At 32.5% G+C, this 27,262-nt stretch overlaps 1 protein-coding gene across 3 annotated transcripts in view; it reads right to left on the reverse strand.

Annotated features, from left to right (window-relative positions):
• Positions 1 to 27,262, reverse strand: part of LOC118182308 (uncharacterized) — a 54,564-nt gene that overhangs the window by 2,766 nt on the left and 24,536 nt on the right. The window contains exons 3-5 of one of the 3 annotated variants that reach the window (XM_085821557.1): positions 18,052 to 18,135; positions 12,883 to 13,001; positions 7,757 to 7,903 (exon numbers count right to left, since the gene is read on the reverse strand). In XM_085821557.1, coding sequence (XP_085677683.1) covers positions 7,757 to 7,903; positions 12,883 to 13,001; positions 18,052 to 18,135 — 350 coding nt within the window. Of the gene's footprint in view, positions 1 to 7,756; positions 7,904 to 12,882; positions 13,002 to 18,051; positions 18,136 to 23,221; positions 23,379 to 27,262 lie in introns of those variants that run through there. The other 2 variants (XM_035351646.2, XM_035351644.2) reach the window with 2 other exon arrangements.

Raw genomic sequence — 27,262 nt, forward strand, 5'->3', positions numbered from 1 at the left:
ATGAATACCTCATGCGTAATCAAAATGGCGATCCTTCACCTCGGATCTGAGCACTGCTTGTAAAAGATTATATCAAAGTGTACAGAAGTAACATTCTCTGACTAATTGCAAATAAAAGAAGTCGAAACTACTTGAACATCACTTTTCACCAATTACAACCTTTCATAGTTTTTACCCTGCCCACTGGAAGTGGACTCTTCAAACAGTTTCACATTCCAGAATTGTGTTGCGGAGGTTTGAAGAACATGCTGATGAATCGCGCGCGGCTGTTATCTTAGCCTCTAAACTCACCGAATCTTCATTACCATGCTATACACCTGAAATGTCATGGTCCGCCAGCTCAGAGCTCGTTAGCAACCTCTTCATAGCAGGCACTCCATGAATTCTGCTCTCAAATTCAATATAGTCTTCCAGAGAACACTTGCGAAGAACTTGTAGAAGCCCTTCCATGGTGGGTTTCAGTTACTTTGTAAGCCAAAACTGGAGCAACGCCTTTGATGGGTGGATATAATGTCTTGAACGATAAGTCTTGGAAGTAATGAAGTAATGAAACTAGCAATGATGTCTTTGTTTCTTCGAGGCACGATGTTTCGATGCATTGTCATGCCAAAACTCGCATTACTCGAAGTGAGACATTTTATTTTCAGTGTTTAAGTGACTCTTCTGTCCCACCATCTCACAATTAAATGCTTCCTGTTTCCATTTCGCCTATTACAAACAAGCAGAAAAGCAGAAAGTTTTGGAAACGTTTTCCATTTTGCACCGCATAGAGATAATTAGGGCAACAGTCTTTTGATGTTCCCAAATATGTAGCTATTGTACAGCCACCTAGCCTCTGTAAGGCCATGTTTCTCACCCAATTCCATTAATTCTTCGATAAACATTGGATAGCGGAGGACGAGGGGCATGAACCTGTTTACCTCTGGTACACGCCAGGATCCCCAGTTCTCCATCACCTGTCACCTGTTTCTTCATCTATCTTTTTTTAACATACATAATTATATCAATTGATACAGTTACAATAGAGTAACAATACTATGTTATATAATATATAACCGTATTCATACACAATAATGCATTGTAACTAAATCATGACGGAGAGCCATAAATGCTGTTTTAATTAGTTATAATGCATTAAATTATAATAATCTCATCTTGCGATTAGATTTTACCTGATTAATTGTGATACCTGGTCAAGAAAGTAAAGCAGTTATTGGGCGATCTACCCGAAATGCACCGCGTACAACAAAGGCAGGAAAAAATGAATCTAGCTATAGTGCATCTAAATACAATAATCTCATATTGTAATTAGAGTTTATCTGATTAATTAGGATATCCGGTTGATAAAGTACAGCCGTTATTGGACAAGCTATCCGAAGTACACCATGCGCGAAAAGGGTTAGAAAAAAAAAGGAAACAAACAAAGAGTGGGGACCCAAATACCAGGGATCGAGTATTTCATGTCTTAGCGACAGGCCATGTCCAAAAAATGTCCGAATAACATTATTGTTGACTTTCTAATCTGGTGAGACGATTTCTGGTCATACAAACTGGATTAAGCGGACGTAAATTAACAAATCTCAATTGAACTCAGCCCTGAGTCCAGCATTTTCGACTGCTTGGGAGATTAGTGTTATGGGTACCAAATACAAAAAATATTAATATTTCAAACCAAAATATGCCTTTATTTAATTATTTAAAAATGTAAATTTGCTGTTGAGAATTGAAATTTTTTTAAACCAACTTCATGCGCTAATACATTTTTCTTTGTTGCAACTGCCAATACCGGAATTATCAAAAATATTGGTAGGGTGAATTATGCTTCACTATAAGTCTCTTGTGAAAAGTAAACTGTAAAAATGAAAGCATTGTTTATTATCACTTCAGAAATGAGATCCAGTAAACTGCACGATTCTATGGTCATCAGCATTAATATGAGATTGTTGGTTATCTCATGGTGCCCTCAGTTGTCATCTGTGTCAAAGCACGTTGTAAATTGTTGCAGCTTATCAAAATTATAAATCAGTAATCAATGTACCCTGATCATGCTGAGCTTCTCAAGTCGTTACCTCAATGAAAATATAGATTTGAAAATATATATACTGAAAAATATACTTGACACTATTTTACTGGATGTCCTGGAACTTTGCCGAAATGTTCATAATAGAATAGTCTTTTCTTTTGAAGAATTTAATGGTTTTGAACACAAGTTGTAATACAACAAGTTGTAATGAAATAATAATGCAAAAACAAAATATCTTATGTGAGCATGATTGCAAAGTAAAATTAAAAGTACTAAAGTATTGGCTTCGTTTGTAAGCACCAGAACTTATGACGGTAATTCTTTCTTTGAGCTGAATAAAACAGTCTTTTCACCCTTCCTACGCCTTGTCACTGATACAGTTTGAACTTAGCGAATAGTCGCTTCACAATTCAAGCAAAGATCTAGCCAACAAATAAAGTTAATTTAGCTAGCAAAAATAAACATTGACTGGTAAAATTTTAGAAGCAATCCAATCCTTAAAAAATTATCAGTTTTAACATATAAATATTCAATTGTCGCATCCCATGCTTCGCACTAGACGATACAATATAGTATTTAATATCTTACCCCTGCTGCTCCATCAACATGTCATCACCCCTGAGAAAAATACGGTAGACGCCTTGCATTAGACTGCTGCCTATGCCTGGGCCTGGGATGAGCCTGATTTTATTCCCAAGCATTTTTGGTTTTTCTAATCTTCAGGTACTTCATTTTATGTCTTTATTACCTACATCACCTATTCCTGAAAATTGGAATGACTTCACTCCGAGACTTAGAATGAAGACTTGGCCGTTTTTATCTTTACTTCATTCCATGTCTATTTCGTTGAAAGTTGTTATCTTTCTTCATTTGGTGTTATAATCTTAACTACGAGTCAGATTCATTACTATGGCTTGGACAGCATTTGTAAAAGACATTCAGATTGATTGCAGAAGCTGCTAGATGCATTTGAATTAAATGATTTAACAGACACTATTCCAGTTGCATGCAGAACACATTTCATTCACGTACATTTTCACACTGTGCTTACCTTTTTAGGCCTCTCTTTGAGCCTTCCAGACGCTATAGCGATTAGAGGAGCCTACTGAGTTACCGAAGGGCCCGAGTTTGAATCCCAGAGAAGGCATGGTTTTGACTGCCCGTTTCCTTATAGGATGCAATGGTGACGGACTATTAGGTGCCTCCACAATAAAATGGCCACCACTTCTGGGCGTAGAATGCCCATTGCTGAATAGGCAACTGTCATCCATTAGAAAAAAAATTCTTTTTCATCAGCTTCGTATTTTTGTTCAATGAAATAAATATTTACATTTTTCATTCTTAATTTTTTTCTATGGTTTATAATTCTTTGTTTTGTACCCAAATTTATTTCTTTAAGCTTATATTGCTCATTTTGAATAAAATCAGAGCTTACTTTTTTAATCCCATGCTAAACCTTTACAGTAATGAACGAATTCATTCATGTTGAACGCACGGTCTACGCAGACTTTATTGATTTTTCTGGCTGAAAATCAACTACCAACGAAGAAGTTAATTCATGTATATTTTATTTGAGACAAACTTTCTTTTTCAACGAGAATTTTCCCTTTCATGTCAGGAAGCTAAAGCATTAGTTTTAGCTTTTATTTACGCTTGCAGATAATGCAACCATTTATATTTTTTAATTACACTTTAATTGCATTTAATACCATTCATTACATTTTAATTCTGAAAATATTAACAACATACTGGCGCAGAGGAAAACTTATAAGTTTTCCTCCAATCTTTCCTAAGATTACGGATACATGAAATACTAGAAGCTCCGCTGAGTGTTACTATTCTTTAAGAAATTTTAATTAATTAGTTAAACTTTTATGGGGATTTGTTTGCTTAGCATTTGTAATTATTTAATACGTTAACATTTTGCAAAATTATTATTTTCATTATTTATTGTCCAAAAGTAAATTTTTAATAATTATCCCTTTGAAGTTTATCATAAATTCTTCCACGAAATATACTGAATGCTATATTTTAAACATTTTAATCACTTACAGCAGGTCACTAAATTGTTTTTATTGAAAACAATTTTCGGAGATATCATTTACAAATTTTAACGGAAAAGTGTTGGTGACATATTTTTATGAAGACATGAAAGTTTTTTAAATTTATTAAGCTCTTTATCTTACATTTAGATATATTTACTGCTACTATGAATTTTGATGCTGTTATTATTTTCATTAACTCAGTAGTAATTTACATTTTCTTTATAAAATTCTCTTTAAAACTGCTGATAATTATAATTTTTAATACGTTTTATGTTCGTTCTTAGGGTTTTTTATACACTTTTGGTTTAGAGGTAATAATTTATTTTATTTATCCGAAACACTAAGAGAATCATTCTTTTTACTCACTTATTTTTAAGTTACAACTCTTTTATGTAATCGTTTCTTTAGTGTTTTACTGAAGAGAATTTTGATGTTTATGTATTGCGCTGGACTATCTTTTTGGAGATTATTTTTCAACTTGTTTTGAAGATTGGATATTTTAAGTGCTGAATCCGCGATTTAAATTTTATCTTGACATTTTATATATTTCTCGAAAATACATAACTTTATGCTGCAATTGATATTAAATTTCCTATTTTCCCTTTCACGATAAACACGTAATCATTTGTTTAATCATTTGATAATAAATTATTTAATTAAAATAGAATTAATTTTAAATATAAAGTTTTATTGACAGTGTTTATTTTAATTACATTTTATTAATTAATAGCGTTTATTTTAAGCGTAACATTTAATAATGTTGTTAATTATATTATTTAATAATTTTTATTTTAATGATAACCAACAGATTTTTCAATTATGAGTTACTAATCATGGTTTTATCTGAAGGAACTGTTTTTGTTTACTATGTTCATTTAATCAAACGCCCATCAGCAGCTGTAAAATCGTTGAACACTGGTAATTCCGACCTCGGTTCGATTCCAGGGGAACGGGCTAGTTGCATGGGCGTTTTCGTGCTTTTCCCCATGCGTAACGTATATACGAACTAGTTTCCCTTAAAAAGTCCTACATGATGGCGTCCGTCCCCTTAGGCTATATAGCCCTAGCGTGCTCTGCCATAATCAACTAAACCGAACCAAAACGTATTTAATCAAGATACATTTCTTTCTGTAACTTTTTAATTCAAAAGACAATTTTTAATAATAGTAGTAGGAAAAGTTTATTTATGGTTAAGTAGTGGGAAAATAACTATTAAATTTCATACTATGGATATCTTTTGTATATATCAAAATTAGTTCAGCATATAAATGCAAAGAAGACTGTAAATAACACTGTCGTGTAAAGATGATTCTAAAATAGTCATTATAAAATATGTTTCTGTAAAACATTGTAAAAACTCATTTATGGAATAATTTCTACTGAATGGATTTTTTTCTCAGAAAACGAAGAAAGAAAACGAATCTAAAATAGATAAACTTGATGAATTTAATTGCAATAAATATTTTTCTAAACTTAACCTGAAAAGAACAGGAAAAAAATTGATTTTCTAGAGATTCCATAATGAACCTAATTAGATAATGATTTATTAATTAACTGATTATAATTTATTTTAACACACTGTAAAATTTTAGTGATATTAATTATTTTAAAGACATCGAGTTGTTAGTTCCAATTTCAGTTAAGGTGTATCAAAACAGAATGCATAAATAAACAAAAGGGGATTAAAAACAGGGAATGATATTAGTGGTTAAAATTAGCTTCATTTGTTTCTTCATTTATATATATTATTAGTATTCATACAGTCATTATGTCTTCTGATAAAAGGATTTTATTTTTAGTGTGTTGCAAAATTAAATTTTTAACATAAAACAAAATAAGATAAACGAAAACACATTCGAAGGAAGCATGGTTAAAATTGTTTCATTTGAAAAATAAAACTTCATTGCAAGTTAGAATTTTATGGATTAAACAAAACATTACATCTTTGTATTAAAGAACAAATTATAGCTTGTAGCAAGCAGTGAGTAAAGAATTCAATCTGGAAGTTATGATCATGATCTTATCGTACATTTCAGTTTGGCTTACTTTGGTCATTTAATATCAGTTATTCATAACAAATTCTTTGACTTTAATTCAGTAATTTAAACTGGATTTATTCTTTAATTTGTTAAAATATATACGAATGAAACGTGTAGCAAATACTCGATTACTTTTATTCCTCAGAAGTATAATCAATAAACATTCAGCTAATATATCTTGCAATGTTTCCTGTTTTACAATTCTTCTTAAACGAAAATTTGCTAATTTACAATCGGTATTTACACTCTAAATAATGAAACAACTTATAAACTAACAAGTTTTAAAAACCCGAACTGTTTACGTCTAGATAACAGAATATCAACCATATACCGTATTTATCCTCTTTTAAAATTGCATCAAATTCTCCTCTGGGCATGCGCAGATTGCGAAATTCGTTTAACATTGATCAACTAAATGTACAGTTTGCCATTGCGCGTCCCCTGTATGGGCTACAGCTAACAAAACAAAATAATTAAATGTAAATGTACAATACTTCAAAATAATATCCTCAGATTCATAGTAAATGCTCCATGATTTGTCAGAAATTCCCCAATTCATAATGACCTACATATCCAGACAATACATAAACAGGTATTAATCAACACTCATAATTTTTCGAAAGCATCAGGAATTCACCTTACAGAGCTATTCAAGAATTACTTAATTACAACCCTACAATAGAAAGTGTTGTTAAAGGATCTTGTACAATATATCACAGTGCTTCTTGATGTTCATGGTAAATATGTAAGTAGTTTCTTTCGTGTTTTACCATTACTTGACAAAGCAGGATTTGGATTTTTATTTTCTGGCAAAGCAGGATATGGACTTTGCGTGTTTTCTACGTTTTATTTGTTTAATCAACTTATTTGATTATTTACTGTATTTTAAAATACTTTGTGTGTTTGATCAAAGATATAACTAGTAAAGTGTTGTGAATTAAAGATTACATACTTTTTGGGATAAAAGCAACTCCAACTATTACGATATCATCTCCTATCAACGTTGTTATCGTACACAGCATTTGGGGGGTGGGACAGTTTTGTTTTATGCTAGAGCTTTGTAACAGTTATCTTTTCACCATTTCACAATAAATATATTTACCTCTTTTTAAGCAAAATACGGTTTAAATATAACCTGATTATTCCTTCCATTGTTAATCGGGAACTAGCAGTATACAGAAAGAAGGGAACGAGCTGTAGAAAAAGTGCATAAAGCATTTTATAGAAGGATTCTGATAATAAGCGGCTTAAAATAGGATGGGAACTTGAGTGCAATTATTTGCTTAAGACGCGGTGTTACTGGAATTAAAAAAAAATTATAACCATATATATATATATATAACAGAAACTTCGAAAAATAACCATTCCCTTAATAACGATATAAATGTTCAGATTTTTTTATGTAAAACTTTTGACGGCTTTTTATAGTTTTTGGCATTTTAAATGAGTCATGTGTGTAAAAGGAATTTCAGAAAGCACTCCACGTTAGGGTACATCAGCGAGTGCTATGGTATCTAACATTGCCCTCGGCGACAGAAGGAGGTCCGGTTTTTCCTGATCTGGCTCTTTTGGCTTTGTTTCGATAATTTTCTGTTCTCCAGGTGCTACAAACCAGGACTTTTTACTCTTGTTCTCATTGTTTTTCTCACCAGATAAAGACGATGGCACAGTTGTAGACGGCTCCTCAGTTGTTGACGGTTCTGTAACAGTAACTTCGGTTGTATTAGTATTATTCAGTGTCGTTTCTGTTATAGGTTCAAGAGTTGTTGTCAAATCTGGTCCTTTCCCTCCACCACCTGAAAATAATAAAATAAAAGTTTTTATTTACATACCCTTTAAATTAACAGGTACAATGCTTTCTCATTATAACGAACATGGACTTAATGGTTTGGTTTATTTGATTTTAAAAACGATTTGTTTATTTAATTACGGAAAAGCACTCGAGGGCTATCTGCCTAAGGGTAGGGATGCCTTCGTGGAAGACTTTCTAAGGACAACTAGCTCGTATACACGTCACACATGTGGAAACCACGAAAATGCCCCGGACCAGAAATAAATCTACGATATAAGGCAATCAGCATTATCTTGAAAATAAATACAAAAAAAAAGACTTAGGAGGGGAGATCTTTTCTATTGAAGGACAAGTAAGTCCCAAACATTTTCTCTGTAGTGATACTTTTGTTAACGTGATACGTCTAGCGAAAAATATAATTTATTCCTTATCAGCTCATTTTAAATGGGATAAAAGTTTTTCAAATACAAAGAATATGTCTTAAATGAAGAAGGAAATGAAATGAACATATTAATTTTTTTATTAACAGTACTTACATTGAAAATCAGAATGCTGTTATAAGAACTAAGATCAACATATTTAGTTTAACAGTGGCCAATAGGCAATGTTGAAGTATATACATTTCTGGAGTAGGAATTAATCATAAAATTAAGCACAGAAATAATCGTGTGTTCGAAGCAGATTTTAGTCAAGACCATATCGATTTCGAGGCAAAAGTACAAATCCCATTTCATCAGGAGCAAAACATTCGCAGCGAGAGGAAAGCCATAGTTATACACTGACTACCAATTAGTATTTGGACACCTATGCAAATGACGATATCTGCGGTCCTAAGGTATTTCACGGACTCCGCCGGTATATATCGTGTGGGAAACAGCATCGGCTTTAGTCGCATGCAAGATGCCTTGCAGTTCGGAGCTCTCTGATTTCGAGAAGATATAATTATAGGGTATCACAAATGTGGCCGATCCTTAAGGGACATATCTAGCGATCTGAAGTACCCAAAATCGACAGTGGCCTATGTGCTTAAGAAGTGGAAGGTGAGCGGTGATTGTCGGAACGTGCCCCGAGTCGGCAGACCAACGAAACTGGGAGATAGAGATCGACGAGTGCTGTCCAGAGAAATTCGGAAGAACCGCACCCAACCGATGGCCCTCATCCGCGAGGAGTTTCAACAGGTATCCGAGAGTATTGTTTCAATGAATACCATCCGTAAGGAAACACATCTGCTTGGTTTTCATGGTCGTGCTGCTGCCCATAAGCCTTTGATCACAAAGTCCAACAGCGCTGCTCGGTTAATGTGGTGCAAAGCACATCGAAATTGGACCGTAGATCAGTGGAAACGGGTTCTTTGAAGTGACGAATCAAGGTTCACCCTTTACCGTTCGGATGGCAGGGTCTGGGTCTGACGTCTACCTGGAGAACGTCTCCTGCCAGAATGCATTGTGCCAACAGTCAAGTTCGCCGGAGATGGAATTATGGTCTGGGGGTGTTTCTCCTGGTGTGGGCTGGGACCCTTGGTCCCCATTCATGGTAAGCTCAACTCCGATGCCTACTGCACTATTTTGGATGACAATGTGCTTCCTACGTTGTGGCAGTTTTACGGGTTGGACCCCTGTTACTTTCAGGACGACAATGCCAGTTGTCATGTTTCGACGTTAACCAAGGCTTGGTATGGTGCCAATGGAGTTCATCGAATGGTTTGGCCTGCCCAGAGTCCAGACCTGAACCCTATCGAGAACCTCTGGGACAAGTTGCATCGCCGAATTCAGGGGTGCACTACCCGTGCAAAATCGGTGAAGGAATTTCTATGTCTTCTCCAAGCCGAGTGGAAGAAAATACCACTAGCTGTCATACAAAGACTTGTGGAAAGATGCCCCGGAGGGTCCACGCTGTAATTACCTCTCGTGGAGGCTCTACCAACTACTGATTTTGAATAAAGTTAGTTTTTTCTTTTTTAGCACAGGTGTCCAAATACTTATTGGTAGTCAGTGTATTTATACTAAAAAGGAATAAAGAGAACGAGAATGTAGGCCCATCTATCAGTTAAACACAAGGCTACTGCTTTCTCTAACTTTATATTTTACTTTGATGCGTTTCTTTTCTGTTTTGAAAGAAAAAAAATGTTTCTCGTGTGTTGTTCTATAAAGGAAAAGATCTCAGTCGAGAAGAATTGAACTCCAACTGTCTGGACTTTCATTTATTCAGAACTGTTGTTATCCAGATCACTTATTCTTGCTTTTTGTGCACGTAAAATTTAATATTTTGTCCGTTTTAAGAATATAAAAAGCTAATGTAGTACGAAAAAGACGTAATGTATAATACAAGAAATTCTTAAATAAATTCCTTTGGTAGGGAAAACATCGCGGATTAACGTCGAAAACAACACAAGGGAAATCGTCGTATAAAATATCTTGGAAGGGAAAAAACATTTTGAGCTCTAAAACATCGTGATATAAAAAAAACGGTGCAAAAACTTTTAAAACATTGTGTTACAAAATATTCCGTTAAAAAAACGTACCTACAAATCATCGCGCAAGGATAAACAGCAGACATGCTGACAGACTTTCTGACTAGAAACATTTTTAATGAATTTTCGTGTAATGAATAGCACAAGAAGAACTAAGTAATATTTTTACTTCTATACTTCATATTTTTGGAACAAAAAATAATTTTTTTGCCGGAAAGGCAAGAAGGGAACCTAAGCATTCAAAATTAGTAAAAATTAATGTTACGTACAGCAGTTGATAGAATTTTAAACTTAGGCCTCTTTCTCGGCACTTACTTGTTATCGCAACCACCTTGGTAGAAGTCGCCAAATTTTTAAAAATCGCCAAACTCTGGCAACCATTCGCATAGCAGTTCTTTAGGGAACCATATCCGTTATAAGTTGTAAACTGAAAGATCACCAAACCACGTTCCGCTTCTCCAAAATATAGCCAAAGTGCCCCAAGGTAGTTGCGCTAATAACGCAAGTACCTCTTTTCTTTTTTACACCACATATTCTCGTGAAAATATACTAAACGAAGTTAATTAAATAATGTCTTTTATTTCTTATCAACATAAGTGTAAAATTCTATTAATTGTTACACGTAGCATTAACTTTTACTAATTTTCAGATTTTGAGCATTTAAGTCACCTTTTTGCTTTTTCATCAAAATGTATTAGTTAGTACAAAAATATGAAATGTAAACTTAAAAATATGACTTACTTCTTCTTATATTCACAAATCGTTGCACAAAAATTCTCTGAAGCTGTCTTACCATTGGTGGCACGCCATTTTGGGAGATTTACGGGTTCGAATACGTACTCAAAGCATGACAGTTAAGAAGGAACAGAGTGATTCGCTGAGAATACTATCCATAACAGAAATTAAAATATATATCAAACAAATTATGCAAATTTGTATCAGTCTCTAATGAACAGCCCATACATGATCTTTCTTAAATGTGGAAGCACTCCGTCCGGACAAGTATCCGTGCACTCAGACACCGTGCAATATTTAAAGATAACTCAAAACACGCTATGCTGTTTTAAAAGAACTTGAAATAATCAAATGTATTTCGTTACAAAAATGATACGTTTGTGATCGTCCCTTATCTTACAGGTTTTATCTTTCAGTACATGTTGCTACTTTCCGTGAATATCGCACGTGAAATGATAAAATGTAAAGTGAAATGAGTTATTACGGATACCTTAATTTCGATTTTGAAAATTTGGTAAAATATACTTCCATTACTACTTGGTAAATTTGTTCTTACTTGATAAAATATACTTACATTTGAATTTTAAGGAGAAAAAAAGGAATACTAAATCCCAGACCTCGAGATTTAATCAATTTCTACTTTGGAAAGATAAGAATTGTATTATTGAAAGCAGTAGTGGTCAGATATGAAGCCGAAGAGTCTTAGTTCAGAACAGTCTTAGTTAAGCAGATCGCATAACATCTTTTTAACCATGGAGTCCCAAGCCTTCGGAGTCATTTTTTTCTTTTCGCTGATCAGCTCCAATATATTTTTACAGAAAAAAAAGTCTGAAATATAGTTCGCAGTGGTACTATTTTATTATATATTAGATTATAAAAAATGGTACCAAAAATATTTTATTAGCCATTTAAAAAAAAAATGTGTCCTTCCCGAAGGCGTGCCTTTCTCAGCAGATAACCTTTATATGCTTTACCGTATCCAAGCAAATAAACAGGTACCAATTTTTTTTTTAATTATACCTTTAAGGTGGCTTTCTTCCCTAAAATTCAAAGTTTGTTTCCTCGCTTAGCTATAACAGAAGTAATGTGATTTTCTATTTCTGTAATGCTGTAAAGAAAATTAAAGATAACTAAGAACTAAATTTACATTAAAATGCAATTAGGAAGTAAATGATCTTCAGAATTAGCAATAAGACTATAAATTTTTCTTCCGCTAATTGTGACTCAAAATGATATTTCTATAAATTCTATCAAACTTGACGCAAAACAGAGAACATTAAATGCTTCTTTCTATTTATTTATTTTTTAAGTTCTTGTACAAAGTGTCAGTGCATTTCGCACGTGGTATGAAAGTACGTGTCATTACGTTTCATTCGTGTTTCGCAAGTAATGTGAGTTTGTTTATATTCACACTGTATGATATTCTTCAATTGCTATACTCTACTCTGTCGGGAATTTTATAATTGATATACTTCTTTTTTTAATTTTAATATGCATCTGAAAGCTTAAAAAAGCTTAAAAACCTAACTTGCACAATCAGAGATTAGCCAGACTAAGAAAGTTAAAATTATAAATGACGGTTTTCAATATAGTACGTTGCTTAACGTTCTGCACAACTGTGGTAAAGCCACCGAAAGCAATCTGCGTGAAAAAAAAATTATTGCATTCTAATAAAAAAAAAGTCTCATATTCATAACCACATAAAGAAAACTATGCTGTTATGAAGGTAATATAAATTACCCCGTTTAGCAGCGTTCGTCGGACTAATTATTACGTACCTGGTTTACGGTTATTGATGACTATTACTGATATTACTAAACAGAAAGATAAAACGAAAAGCAAAGATGATAAGATGATAAGCTTCTGCTCTAGTCCCGTTCTTGAACTCCACCAACCCCTGTAGAAGAACAAATTATAAATTATTTCACGGATTTATGTTTACATAGTATTAGTTTCTATAGGCTAAAATGCTCTTGTAATGAAAAACGAATCTTGCTAACATTCAAAACATTAATAAAGCAAAAAATCAAACTAACAGATTAATTTTCAAAGTAATTAATAAAGATCAATTGTAAATTGGTATTATTTCGTAATTACTAATTAATCAACCATAAATAATTATTATTTGGTAGTTATAAATTGGTACTATTTAGTGGTTATAAATTAATTAGTTGTAAGCTGTTATTTTGATAATATCTAAATAAATTAAAAGTAATTTTAATTATGAGTTAGTATATCTTTATTATAAATAATACTTTATTATAAATAAATATTGTAATAATTATACTTTATTATAAATAAATATTGTTTCATGATTTCATTTATTTGCATTTGCAATATGAATAAATGAAACTTTTAATCACTAAGGTCGTGTTAGTTCTAAATAGGTTATAAATAATTTATTAATTAAAACATATTCTTTAGATTGCTATTTGGAAATAGTTTTAGCTCTAAATTTCTACTTTAATTGTGCATTATTTATGTCTGAAATTTGACGCATACTTTAGAATCAATCTTGCTAACCACGTAGTTTGCATACATGTTTACCTACAGCCTACCAAGAAGAAATTCTTCGAAGTAGAAATAAGCAGACAAACCAAGCCAAACAATCAAAAAGGAATATTCAACTTGATTTGATTCAATTTGAAATTCAATCTTAAAGCCTTACAGATGATATGCATTTAAATTAAACTTTAACACTTACTTATCAGATTCATGGAATATGCAATAAAAATCAAATCTACATCTTTCATCATGAAAAAAAGCTTTCACAGAAGCTGTACATTTACCCAACTGCAAATATCACACCAAATGCATCATTTTTCTATAATGTAGCGGATACGGTTATTGAAGTTCAAATGAACGTCATAAAATCTTATAAATGTAGAATAAGAGTATTTTAAATGTAAAAATTAAAATAAATTATTGCAAGAAAAATTAAAAAAGAATGTAAAAGAACAAGAAAGAAGAGGAATCCAATCAATGTGGACATGGTCAGGAGGTGTGTCGAACTTAATTACAGTTCCCCTTACAAAAACAAAATCCATGCTTTTCTGTATCCAGAATTAGCTGATGCACCATTTCGATATATTTTTTTAAATCTTATTCGTCCGAGAATTCCGGTCCTCCTCAAAGCGAAGGAAAATGGCAAAAATACAAATTAAAATCATTAAAGCGAATACGGTTAACTCTTTGAGGAACAGGAAAAAGCAATTAACATTTTTAGCAAAACTCTTGTTTTATTTACTATATCAGCACGTTACAATGAAATTATTTGCGACAATTACACGTATTTTGTCCAAGACGCGTGAAAAAATGACAACTTTTGATGGTTAGTGTCAGCGACCACCGCCCACAGAACACATCCCTCCAAAACAGTCTCTATGGTACTCATGGAAACAGTAGTTCTTTTTCATCAGTTGTTCTTTTTCAAGAGTGCAACTTTGCATGTGCTGCATTCCCACCCTATTGTTACAGGCTTTTTTCTTGGTGCTGCAGAGTGCACATCGTCGTGATGTTGTCTTCGATGGTTGATTTCTTGAAGACGAATTCCTGCGCCAACTACTGGCTTATGTTTCTTGATTGAAATAACTGTTTTTTTTTTCATCCTTGACGACCGAATTTTGGATTCCTAGCTACTATCGTATTCGCCAATAAAGACTGATATACCTTTATGGGGATATTGTACCATGTCTCTAGCTGTTTATGTATAATAAATGCACTCACAACACAACAATCGAGAAAATGAAAAAATAGTCTATGCCACCACTTTTTGTACTTCCAATCTATTTCATAATCAACTTTCAGACGATCAAAATTGTCAGCAGAATTCCTATGCTTATTATAGTCATGCAGAATTTTTGGGCACGGAATATTTACTTTGCTTCCTTTCTTGTGCGTTCTTGTAACACTGATGACTTCACTGAGTTGCAATGGAACTTCAGAAACGGTCAGTCTTGAAAACCACTCACACACGTGAGTAAGACGTTTAATAGAAAAGGTGGTTACTTGTAGGCAATCACCGCCCTTTAAAGAGTTAAGAACCAGGTACTAAATCTGCACTCCTTCGTCACTGATTACTGATAAAAATCAGCTCTTATTCACATTCCCAGTTGTGTCAAATACATTGTTGATTCAATTTACTGCATGACTATAAGTATTATGGTATAGGATATATAATTATTCTAAGAATACTATCTCAAAAAATGGAAAACACAAAGCTGATAGGAAACAAAGGACAATGTCAAATTGTCATCCTCATTTTGAGTACTAACCAGAATAAAATCTAGTCTCAATTTCTAACAAAACATTCGCCTGTTATTTTGTGAGATGACTAGAAAACTGTCTAGAAATCATATGTTTAGTACCATCTGCAATTAGGCCTAAATACTCCCAACGGAATCAAAATTAAAATCCACCTCTTTGAAATTCAGTCTCATAGTGATATATCTGGTGGTTGATGAGGAAGCATCACTAGTTTTATTTCTAAGAACTGCTGCCGCCTCAGGCATTCTGGCTTGATGGTTTTGGTTAAACAATTCGGCCTTTCTTTGCCCAAGCGTAATCGTCTGGATCAAATATTTTTCCTGTCTTTCCAAAGCATTGCAACGAAGTATCTCATAGTCAGTCCGACTTTGAAGAGACACATTCTTAATGCCTAGTCCGTTTCATGAGGAAAAACAATCATTAGCCTATTCTTCACTGCTTTTCCTTTTTCTTGTTTGAGGGTCCTTTATTTGGAGAAATACTGTTTCATCTTAAATTCATAGCTGTAAATTGAAGTCATTGTTATGATCTGGGCCATTGCCTCTTTAGATGGCATTCGTAAATTGATGAACATATTTTAATAACAAGACCAACCAGAAGATTTCTTGTCATCATACAGGACATGGATCAAAGCATAAATGGAAAAGAAGACTAGCTTCATAGATAAGATCTTCGATAATTCGGCTAAAGTTTCAAAATGTGTTTTCTTTGTTTTCTTTTGCATCTTAATGCTGATAATACTTAAGATGCAAACATAAACAAGCCTAATTTTGATTATTAATTAACTTAAAATAAGACATAAAGAAGCCTAATTTTGCTTATTTATTAATTAATACAAGCCGTAAACAAGTCTAATTTCTTTAACATTGCCTCTTAATGCGTAAGATACAGATATAAACGAGCTAAACATAATATAATACTAACTAAAGAAAAAAAAGGATAACTAGAAATACAAAATAATTATATCGTGTAAATAAAAATAACTGGAACAAATCTGAATAATTTTAAGTAAACAGACTGCATAACCAAACATATCTGAAAGTATCAATGATCAATGGTTTATGGTGATGGATCTAAAAGTAAATGGTAATTTCGATAACGAGTTACTGATAAACTTCCAACCGATTTATGCCGAATGAAAAGTACATTTTACAGTGCTATATTTATAAATTTAAAAGAGCAGGCTACCTTAAGTGTAATAAAGCAAAAAATTATTAATTATTTTGCAGCTTAATTTTGCCTGAACTTGTAAAAGCTGCTATTCCTATTCAAAGATGCAAAACAAATTCTTCTCTCTGAAAAAAGTGATTTCGTGCCAGTCCTTCGTGAAAATCACAAAACTGATAGTTAATATAAAGCTGAATTTTGAGTAAATTTAAATTTCAAATTGACATGTTTTCTTCCTATATACATTATTAATTCGTTTGTAGCCTAATTTTGCCTGAACTGTAAGCCTGTAAGCATTACTCCTTAAAAATAATCCTAGCTTCTTAGCCTTTTTAGCAACGGAAATATTTATTTAAGATTTAAAAACTCTGCACGTTTAAGGTTACTATGCTCTGTTATAATTATAATTCAAAATTTTCAAATCAACAACTTCATTTTTGATTACAGTTCTCCGCCAGGGAACAATGTATGCATGGAAAAAAACAATGTATGCATGTAGCTACAAAAATAAAAACCTCCATTTTGATACTTGATTTCTAATGTAAAATACGTATTTCTGATATGTTTTCGGGGGTGTTTTTCCATCATTCTATGGTATTATTGCACCAAGTTCGAATTAAAAAGCTAAATATTTTTTACAGTTTCTTTAAGTGAGAAAGCTTTACTTTGATCATAAAATTATTTATTTTGTTGCTGTTTTATGGTCCTCATACATTAAAGTCTTTATAGGCCTCATACACATAAAAGTTTCATGCTTTGCACTGGCTCAATGCACATACACTATATAATGCCCTTTTTAAATCCATGGAACAATGCTACAAGGAGATAGTTTATTCCAAATGGTCACGATGGAAGTATGGTAGCGATCTTCCTGCTATAGCTTCGAGCTAAATCTTATCTCCAATCTGTAGGCCTCTTAGAGTGGCAAGTCAGGGTAAAGAAGAAATCTTAAATATTATTTATATAAGGTATTTCTTCCGCCTTCTTCCGCCTTCTTAGCGTGCCCTCGTAGTGTGATGGTCTGCACACTGGGCGAGTATTCCAGAGGTCCGTGGTTCGATTTCCGGTGGAGGCGTTGCTCATTTTTCATCTCTCCTGCTCCAAAAAAAAAAAAAACACCTAATGTCTCTACATCTTTGACAAAGACGTTCCGAAAGGAGAGTATTAAAGTAGATAATCCTGTCAGTTTGATGAAGTAATTTAACATGAAGCCAGCTCTGGAAGTGAATAATTTGTTAACCTTTTAGCTAAGCGCAGAAATTTCATGAAAACAAACAAACATTATCATCAATTTGTCCTCCACAGTGAATCTAAACACAAGCTTTGGTTATTTTATATCGGTGTTTGTGTTCGTGTTAATTTAGAACGGTACTTAGAATGCAGTTATGTACCTTGCAATAATTCGCTTTGACCGACCTACAGTTTAATAAACGAAATTTAAGTAGAAAATGGTAGATAATTCGTACTCGTAGATCCATCATACATATCACATAACTGAGCATAATCATAATTACTCATCTGATGAGTCCTCGGAACTGTGGTGGCTTCCATTTTCACAATCGGTCATGTGCCTCAGTTTCCCGAATGCTTTGTTTGAACTAGACAAATTCATTGGTTACGACTTAGCTTGGGAATACTTACCCAAACAATCATTACTATTATTATTACTATTTTTACCAAAAGAATATAAAGCTGTAAACATTATTTTCGAACAAAATGATATATTACGAATAATATGTTATATTTTACTTCCTCTCTCATTGATAATATTTTACAGACACATTTATCCCTCAGCAACTAAAATCAATAGTCATTTTCAAAATATTGGGTAATTTATCTAATCAGTAGCCGTAATTCCGAAAATATTACGTAATAAATCTAATTATTAGCCGTAATTATGGAAATATAATGTTAACTAATCTAATCAAGTAGCCGTAATTAAGAAAATGTTACGGATACTGATTATTTACATATGCTCATATTTGAAAACTTAGAAAAAAGAAAAAAAAAAAAAAAAAGAATTATTTTGCACTTAACCTCTACGCATGCACTTTACGAATGCATGAATGACCACAAATACATAAAATTTTCGAGGATTATATTCCTTAACAGACAATTTTCAATCATGCTTCTACTTCAAATCATGCATCAAAATTATAATAAAATAATCATGCATATACTATACATCAAAATTATAATAAAATTAATAAAATAATAAAGTTTTGCATAACAAAAGGAAGTTAAAAATAATTTCTGAACATTGCTCAGATTATGAAGGTATCTTAAGCTAAAGCATACACAGTTGTTTTAAATGAATAACTGAAAGCAGTAACGCGCTGATGTAGAATTTCAAATTAGACGAAATAAATATAATTTTTTTTTTTTTTAAATCAAGATTTCAGATTTTAAAGGGGTCTCCAAAAGGGTTTGTTAAGGACTTTACGCTCTCGCTGATCTCGCAGTTTACCCTTCCGCTCTTGCGCTCACTCCCGCTAAGCCTTTTTTTTTTCTTTTTTTGTCTTTTTAGCTTTGTTATTGAGCATCGTTTTCTTTGCACTTACACCACATACAACAAAATCACAAAATTTTTCTAAGCTTCATAGGAGTATCTGTGTAGAATTCCCAATATGCTATTAAAAATATAAAAATGCTGTACATTTTTATATTTTTAAAATCTTTTCTCTGTTCATCATATCAGTATTCAGATTATTTAGCAAGATGGCTAACAAAAATGTTTTTTGTCTTCTTATTATTAACTTTTGATGTATTAACTTTATTAAATACACGTTCTTAGCACTTGTTCCAGATAAAATTCGATTGAACAGCAAAATCACAAAATGTTTAAAAAAAAACTGCATATCTTTAGAATTCTCGATAGACGATTAGAGGTTGCCATACATATTTTTATGTTCACTATATGATTTCTTTAAAAATTAGCGGCTAGCGCGGCCAACAATCTGAAATGGTTATCATAAAAAACTATATATTGATCTTGAAATGCCCATCTAATGTAATTTCATAGACATACTGAATGTCATTAATGAGTCATGTCATAATTTCATGCATGTTTATTTAAATCAATCACCTTAAAACGTAGAAAAAAGTATTTTTAAGAGCTGTGTTTATTACTTTTAAATCGCTTATTTAATTTCCCAGATTAAATTTGAAAGTATCATAGGCTTTAACTGAATAGCAGCACGCTAGCGCGTGAAAAGTAAAAGTATTTTATTTCCAGCTGCTGCAATACATTGCTTTCATGGAACCGAGTTTATTAATTAAAACTGAAAGATCTTACATTTTCCGAAAGTCAACAAACAGTCTTGAGAGCTGAATATAAAAATGTTTTGTTTAGAATAGTGCTGCCACTGATCGTTTTCAAATCTTTGAGTTTTTAATGAAAGCGTCATTAAAAGTTTTTAAAATATGAAATAAATAATAATATAAAAATTGAAAGCTTTCAGATTTGATATTACGCTCAGGGGCGGTTTTTAACGTTTCGTGTGTTACCTTTAGTTATTAAATACCATGCTCTTCGCACTTAAACCATAACAACAATATCACAAAATAATTTAGAAAGATTATAACTTTAGAATTTCCGATACACAGTGTCACGCGCTGGAGATAATTTTTTTTTTTCGTGCAGTGATGCCATTGCTCGCTTTGAAATCATAAAATTTGTTAATCAGAAATTCGTTAAAGTTTTACAAAGTATGATATCAATAATAAAACAAATTCCAAATTTGGGCTTCCATGTGCCTATGTTTCGATGGAGGACTACGTTATTTAAAATTCGATGGCTCTAGGATCGTCGTTCCTTCACAATATGAGAAACATTACATTTACAGTTAAGAATCGCTTACGGTTATACTTTCTGAAAGAGTCGACATTTAATGGACTAAAATTTCTAAAATAAAAACTGCAGTAATGGGTATTTACATAATGCTCTTTTCCTGTTTAATTTTACAAAAATTTTCAAAAATTCTTTGTTCACTAAATTTTTAGAATTCTGCTAATTAAAGAACATTTAGAAAAACAAGTTGAATTAACGATGAGTAGGAAAAGTATATTTATTACAGTTTAATTAGTATTACTATATATTTGAAGAAAAACTATACAAAACCTAATTGATCAATAAAAGAAAGGGAAAAAAAAATAAATAAACGTGATCCGAAGAAATTTCAAATGTTTATAAGCGTATCATATCTTTTTCATGTAGGTTCTTCATTATTTAATTTCTTTAAAAATAATGCAGGGCTCTAGTATTTGGTGGCAACAGTTTGGAAAGGGAAACGCCGTTTATAGTGAACCAATGCAAAATTCCGAAACGAAATTAATAGCCTTTCTGGAAAAATTGCTCCTTTGGGCTAACAAATTCGAAATTCAAAATTTAGAGCGCTCTCTAAAGCCTAGCTTTAGTAATTTAAGCTGCAAATGTTGTTTCTGGCTTATAACATCCAACTGATGTAGGTGTAGTTTCATTTTTACAGAACAGATAGCATCGCAAAAAAGAAGCGCCCAATAACGTCTCAAAAATATCGGTGTATCGGAGGGAAAAGCAGATCATTTCCAGACACAGAAAAACGAGTAATAATAAGCTATATAGGAATTATATATCAAAATATTAACTAAATCTGAAATTGTTTTTTATTTTTTTAAATATATTTTTCATTTTATAAAAATTTATCAATGTACATATACGAAATAAATCATTTCTTGTAAACAGAATAATACGTCACCTATTCATCGTATAAAACTGTACGAGAAAAATATGACTACTAAATATTAATTTTAGACTTGTTCAAATAGATTTCTTCCGTTATTTCATCAGAAAAAATAACCGTATTTTATGTATAAATATAACATTCTACTACACCGTTGTATGTAAGCTTAAATCAACATCTTCTTTTGAAGGTGCTATGGGTGTGGTCTTTCAAGTTCACATTTTAAGGAAAGAAGCATCAATAATCAGGTCTAATACGCTTTTTTCCGCACTAATTAGAGTAGTTATATTACAAGCCCTCATATATCATAACTTACAGTCGATTTTTTAAATTGGTTTGTAAAGATCTATTATGATTTTTGTAACAAGAAGCATGAAAAGTTCCGAGATTTGCAACACGAATTTTCAAACTGCTAGTTGTATGGGGTAACCACTTACGACACGAGATATCGAAAGGGAGAATGTCATGATTTTTATAAGCTTAAGATAGCATGATTAATATTTAATAAACAAAAGAAATATTCCTAAGTGATTTTTTATCGAATAAAACAAAACGGTTATTAATTATGCGGTTATATTATCATGGTTTTTATTTTGAGGATTTTAGTTCGAAAATTTAACCGTTAGTAACACATTTTTCAACAATGTAAGTTTTTAAAAGAGAAAATGTTTTTTAAACTAAATATAGATGGAGACTTCTAAAAGCATCATATGAACCATATTATATCAAAATAAATGGCTTAAGAAGAAGAGAAAAAAATGGGTATAAAACTAGCTGATCTAAATGCATCCAACTCTGCTTTTAAATGCTTCTTTTGCACGAAAAGGTTTGATCAAGCCCAGATTCTCCTTAAAAATAAATTTAAATAATTTCACTCGATACATTTAGGTAAGTAATAGTATAAAATAGAAGTTCGCCTGTTTGATAGAATATTATAAAAATTTATCTAAATATTGGAAAAAAAACATAACGAGAAATAAACGTAAGAGTGTATAACAAGTGGAAGAGCAAATATATGTGCAAGCTACTTTTTTTCGCTTATTTTACATTTCTAGCTATTATTTACATTCATATTGCATTTTTAGCTTTGTTAGCTACTCTTTTTTTAACTTAGCTCTAAGCTCAAGTTCAATCTGCATTCGAATTCAACTATTATTATAAAATATTTCCGTTCAAAAAGGAATTCTTAAAATTTACATTTATGTCAAAAAGAACCGATTACGGTCATAGTTCCTGAAAGAATTGATATTTAATGGACTAAATTCCTACAATAAAAGCTGCAGTGATGGCGTATTTACATAATGCTTTGTCTCTGGTTACTTTTACGAAAATCTTCAAAAATTCTGTATTCTTACTTTAATCTGCTAATTAAAGAGTATTTAGTAAACCAAATTTAATTAAAAATGAGTGGAAAAAGTGTAGAAAAAATGTAAAAAAAATTTTTGTCAATGATAAAGGGGCCAAAAATTAATTGTGATCCAAAAAAAAAAACATTAAATACGTACAATTTATAAGCATATCATATCTTTTATCTTGAATAGGCGTATATATAACTAAGAGGAAAATAATTTTTTTGTCATATGTACATATATCTCTATAAGTTTATGAGTTTAATGTAATTTACTTGAAAACATTTTTATGGGACTTTACAACTGGAAACAATATTTTTCTTTTGTACATCATTTCTACATAGTTATCTTCTTGCACGCTTGTTTCTGGATGTCCACCCGCTATGAAAAACATAATTTGTTACATCTGTTAAACATTTAGTATCTTAACGGATTGGCTTTACTATACGTAAACTGCATAATCCGGAATAAATTCAGCTCATCAGTACTTATCCGATAATACTTATTACAAACTTATTATTTCTGATTCGATATTGCCCGCGATACTTCTGAGGACGAAACATTATTATCTAATAAGAAGCTGGAATAGAATCGTAACATACAAAATATTTTACCTGAAATCTTTGGAATTAGAAAATGGCGGCATTGTCTTGAAGGCAGAAAAGACACACAACACAGCAGAGACTACCAAGATTGTAAATGTCGGTTGTTTGCTTTAGCTTTGTGATAAGATGGGCAGAATAGACTTCGGACTCCTACCTGCTTGCTATAGATTGAATATCTTTTGTGCGATTTTGATTTAGCCCAATATTGTGAAAGAGGCACCGAGAAAGATATGTCGCGACATCTTTGCAATATGAATGATGATAATAGAATTAAAATTCCACGTCAAAATACATTCATTTTTTCTTTCACATGATGCTTATTTAAAATTGCTTGAGGTAATAGATCTCGTTCAAAAAGCATATTTTTTAGCTAAAAATCTCATTTTTTTTTTTTTTAGTTTAACATTTTTAAAAGCTCCATTCTTAGCTATCAAAAAACAACTTTTTTTCCCCCTTGATACGTTGATTAGAAGTGGAGCTATACCAGATTTTCTGAGGGACGTCAAATCGGAAGTTACTGTCTGACCCACCGGAAGTTAAAGTTTAAAAGGCAAAGTAAAGATGCTATTTTCGCTTTTTTTTAAAGTTACTTTTTAACAAATAATTTTGAGAATTTTAATATACATGGAGAATCTATTAAAGTATTTTTATTACATATTTTCTCATTTTCCTTTGGCAACGTGAGTAGTTGTGTATGTATAACATGTAATGTCAATCTGAAAACTTCAAATGTCATTTGTGATTAAATTTTTTTATGATTTGTGCTCACAGCAACAATGATAACTCTGAAAGTCCCTCCTAGAATCACTTGAAATCTTGCATTTGGTGTTTGTACATTATTATGCATGATATACAGTAAGAGTTAATAAATTAACTTCATTTAAATTACATCATTTTTCCTTCAATAGTTTATGTACCTTTTTTAAAAATTTTTTGAGTGTTGGCTTATAAGGTATTTCTCCCGCCTTTTTGGCATGCCTTCGTGGTGTGGTGGTCTGCACGCTGGGCGCGTATTCCAGGGGTCCGTGGTACTGTTCCCGGCGAAGGCATTGCTCATTTTTCATCTCTCCGGCCTTGAAATAACCTAATGTCTTTACAGGCTAACATATTTGGCCATATATTACCAGTGAATCAATATTTTTCAATTATTTTCTCCACTCATTCATTTATGGTTCAATTATTTTATTTCGCTGAACTTCATTTATGGTTGTGATACATAACCGCACAAGTCAAAAATATGTTTTTATCGTCATTATTTTCTTGTCAGTGATGGTTGATGTTTTTGTGAATTTCGATCTAAAATTTTCAGTTTTTTGCACAAATTTCACAAAATAATGACTTTTTCATCCCTTTTGTTGTGATTACATTTACGCGTGAGTACAATCCAAAAAAAATTCCAGTAATCCAAGAATACTTTTCTTATCAATGACAGGAGCTTTCCTATTCAGCATTGGCCGCTCCCAAGGCCAGAAGTGATGGCCATTTTATTGTGTAGGCACCTCACAGCTATAGCGGCCGCACTGGGCGGCAGATTATAGGAACGGCAGATATTTTAGAATTTAGCGAAGCACCGCACAATAAAATTTAGGAATGTAAAATATTTAGAATTCAGCGAGGCTGCAAAACGTAGAATCAGCAGACATTACACTGGCCGGCAAAATGTCTAGCTTCGGTCCTGCTTCCAGTATCAAAAAGGTTTCAAATGACTCAAAGATTCACATTTCTATATTTATAATTTTTTTTAAAAATATGTATAAAATACAAAATCTAATTTTTTACACATTCTTCTGGTCCCTATTCGTATATTTAGAAAAGTTTTGTACTCGCTATTTAGAGTGAGACACAAAATATTTGACTCCCGTGCAACAAAAAGTTTCTTTCATAATTTCGTGGCCTAGCACTTAGGTCAACGCTAATCTTTGACTCCCGTGCGACGAAAAGTTTCTTTCATAATTTCGTGGCCTAAGCACTTAGTAAACGCTAAGCTTTGACTCCCGTGCGACAAAAGGTTTCTTTCATAATTTCGTGGCCTAGCACTTAGTCAACGCTAATATTTCGTGCGACAAAAAGTTTCTTTCATAATTTAATCTTTGACTCCCGTGCGACAAAAAGTTTCTTTCATAATTTAATCTTTGACTCCCGTGCGATAAAATGTTTCTTTCATAATTTCGTGGCCTAGCACTTAGGTCAACTTATACAAAAATTCCAAGCGAATATCATGCAAATTCACGAAGATTGCAATAATTTAGTAAGCTGCATTGCAATTACTTTCTGGAACTAACTGGATGAGAAGAGATTTTCCCTAAATTTTCTATTCCTTAATTTATCGCACTTCTTCGAAAGTAAACTAGCTTAGTATTAAGTAAATAGATAAACACATGATTCTTATTTTATAAAAACCTTTGAGCATAACAGCAGTAAGGCGGCACAAGACAAAGCATGGAATTCAAACTGAATTCTATTTATTTAAATGAGAAAGTACCCAGAGTAAACAAAGCTAAGTATCTAGGGACCCACCAAATACGCAATCTGTAGAGCTAATACAGTAAAATATCAATGTCAGCCCTTCTTGGTTACAAATCATACCTGAACCTTATTATTACTATTTACGTGTTCCTCCCTAAGGCACTACACAGAAGGAAAAGATGCCTTCGTGTAGGACTTTTTAAGGGAAAATGGCTCTTATGAACATGTTAAACGCGGGGAAAACCACGAAACCTCCCATGCAGCAGCCCGTTCGAACCTAGGACCGAACTACTAGTGTTCAGGGACTTTATCGCTCGGCTACTGGTGGGCCACATATCTGGACCTTAGGAGCAAATTAACTCGCTAAGTTACGAATATCTGGCATGTTCTGTGCCTGTCCAACTTTGGCAGCAATTAAGCCTGGAGGTATTAATAAACTGCAAATTCTTCTTTAAACTGGAGCATTAGCTCCTATTGCAGAATATCGAAGTACACTAATCCATAATATTTTTATTCCGCATTACAAATGCAAATATGGGCAGGTATTTAATGTGCTGATAAGCATTTTTGTTCTCTATTCTTTGATGTTATCATTAGAAATCTAAAAGGAATTATGAAGCACCTCATAGTGCGTTCCTGAAAATTGAGGGTGATTGGTTCATTGGTTTATTATATTGCGGCAAAGCGCAATAAGGCTATCTGCCTCAGAGGAAAGATGCCTTCGTGGAGGACTTTGTAAGGGTAACTGACTAGTATACGTGTTACACATGAAACAAAAAACTCGAAGCCGCCCATGCAGCCAGCCTGTTCGCTGGGATTCGAACCCAAGTCAGGACTACCAGTATTCAGCAACACTTACTGCCTCTAGAGGGTTCAGTTGAGGGTGAAGAAAAGAAATAACGAAAATGATAAAAAAGAAGATGAGATTCTGGAGTGATGCTGAAATATTTGTCTTTAAAAGAACGACGCACACACATACATAAGAAGGGGAAAAAAAAGGAATCGACTAAAAGGAACAAAAAATCAAACGAAGATAGCGGGGGGGGGGAAATATAAGATAGCGTGAAAAAAATAAAAAGAATGAAGCAACTACGGCGCCTTTTGTTGTTTCATTCTCCCCCTCCCCGCGAAAGTATACGTTTTTGACCTACATATAGAGAAAAACCTAAATTCGTAATACTAAAGATTATAATTGAAAAATACCCATTTTACAGGTACGCAGGAATGTAGTTCATTTCGCACATTCCGAAGATATGTTTAAACGCAAAAATGCAGAAGCAATGCAAAATTGAACATTCTACAAAACACGCATTGCAGTGGTCCCAAATTCAAATTACATGCGAGCCAAATGCACAGTTTACAGGCTAATTTAAGTGAAAGAATTTTATCAACAAAATAAAAACATTTCAACTACTTTTTATATTTCGCTTACAATAATCATAAAGAAAAAATTCTAATTTATATTTATTTTCTATCTAAATTCTAAAATTTAGTACCTGCAAGATATTTGCTTTAGTTTGCACTTTATAATTCAAGCAAGTTGACAGCTAAATATATGAACATTGGAGAGTGGCACTTATGTCA

This window comes from Stegodyphus dumicola, chromosome 8 (assembly GCF_044657685.1).
Source record: "Stegodyphus dumicola isolate Sdum_Otavi_A_Nest chromosome 8, ASM4465768v1".
NCBI classification, from domain to species: domain Eukaryota; kingdom Metazoa; phylum Arthropoda; class Arachnida; order Araneae; family Eresidae; genus Stegodyphus; species Stegodyphus dumicola.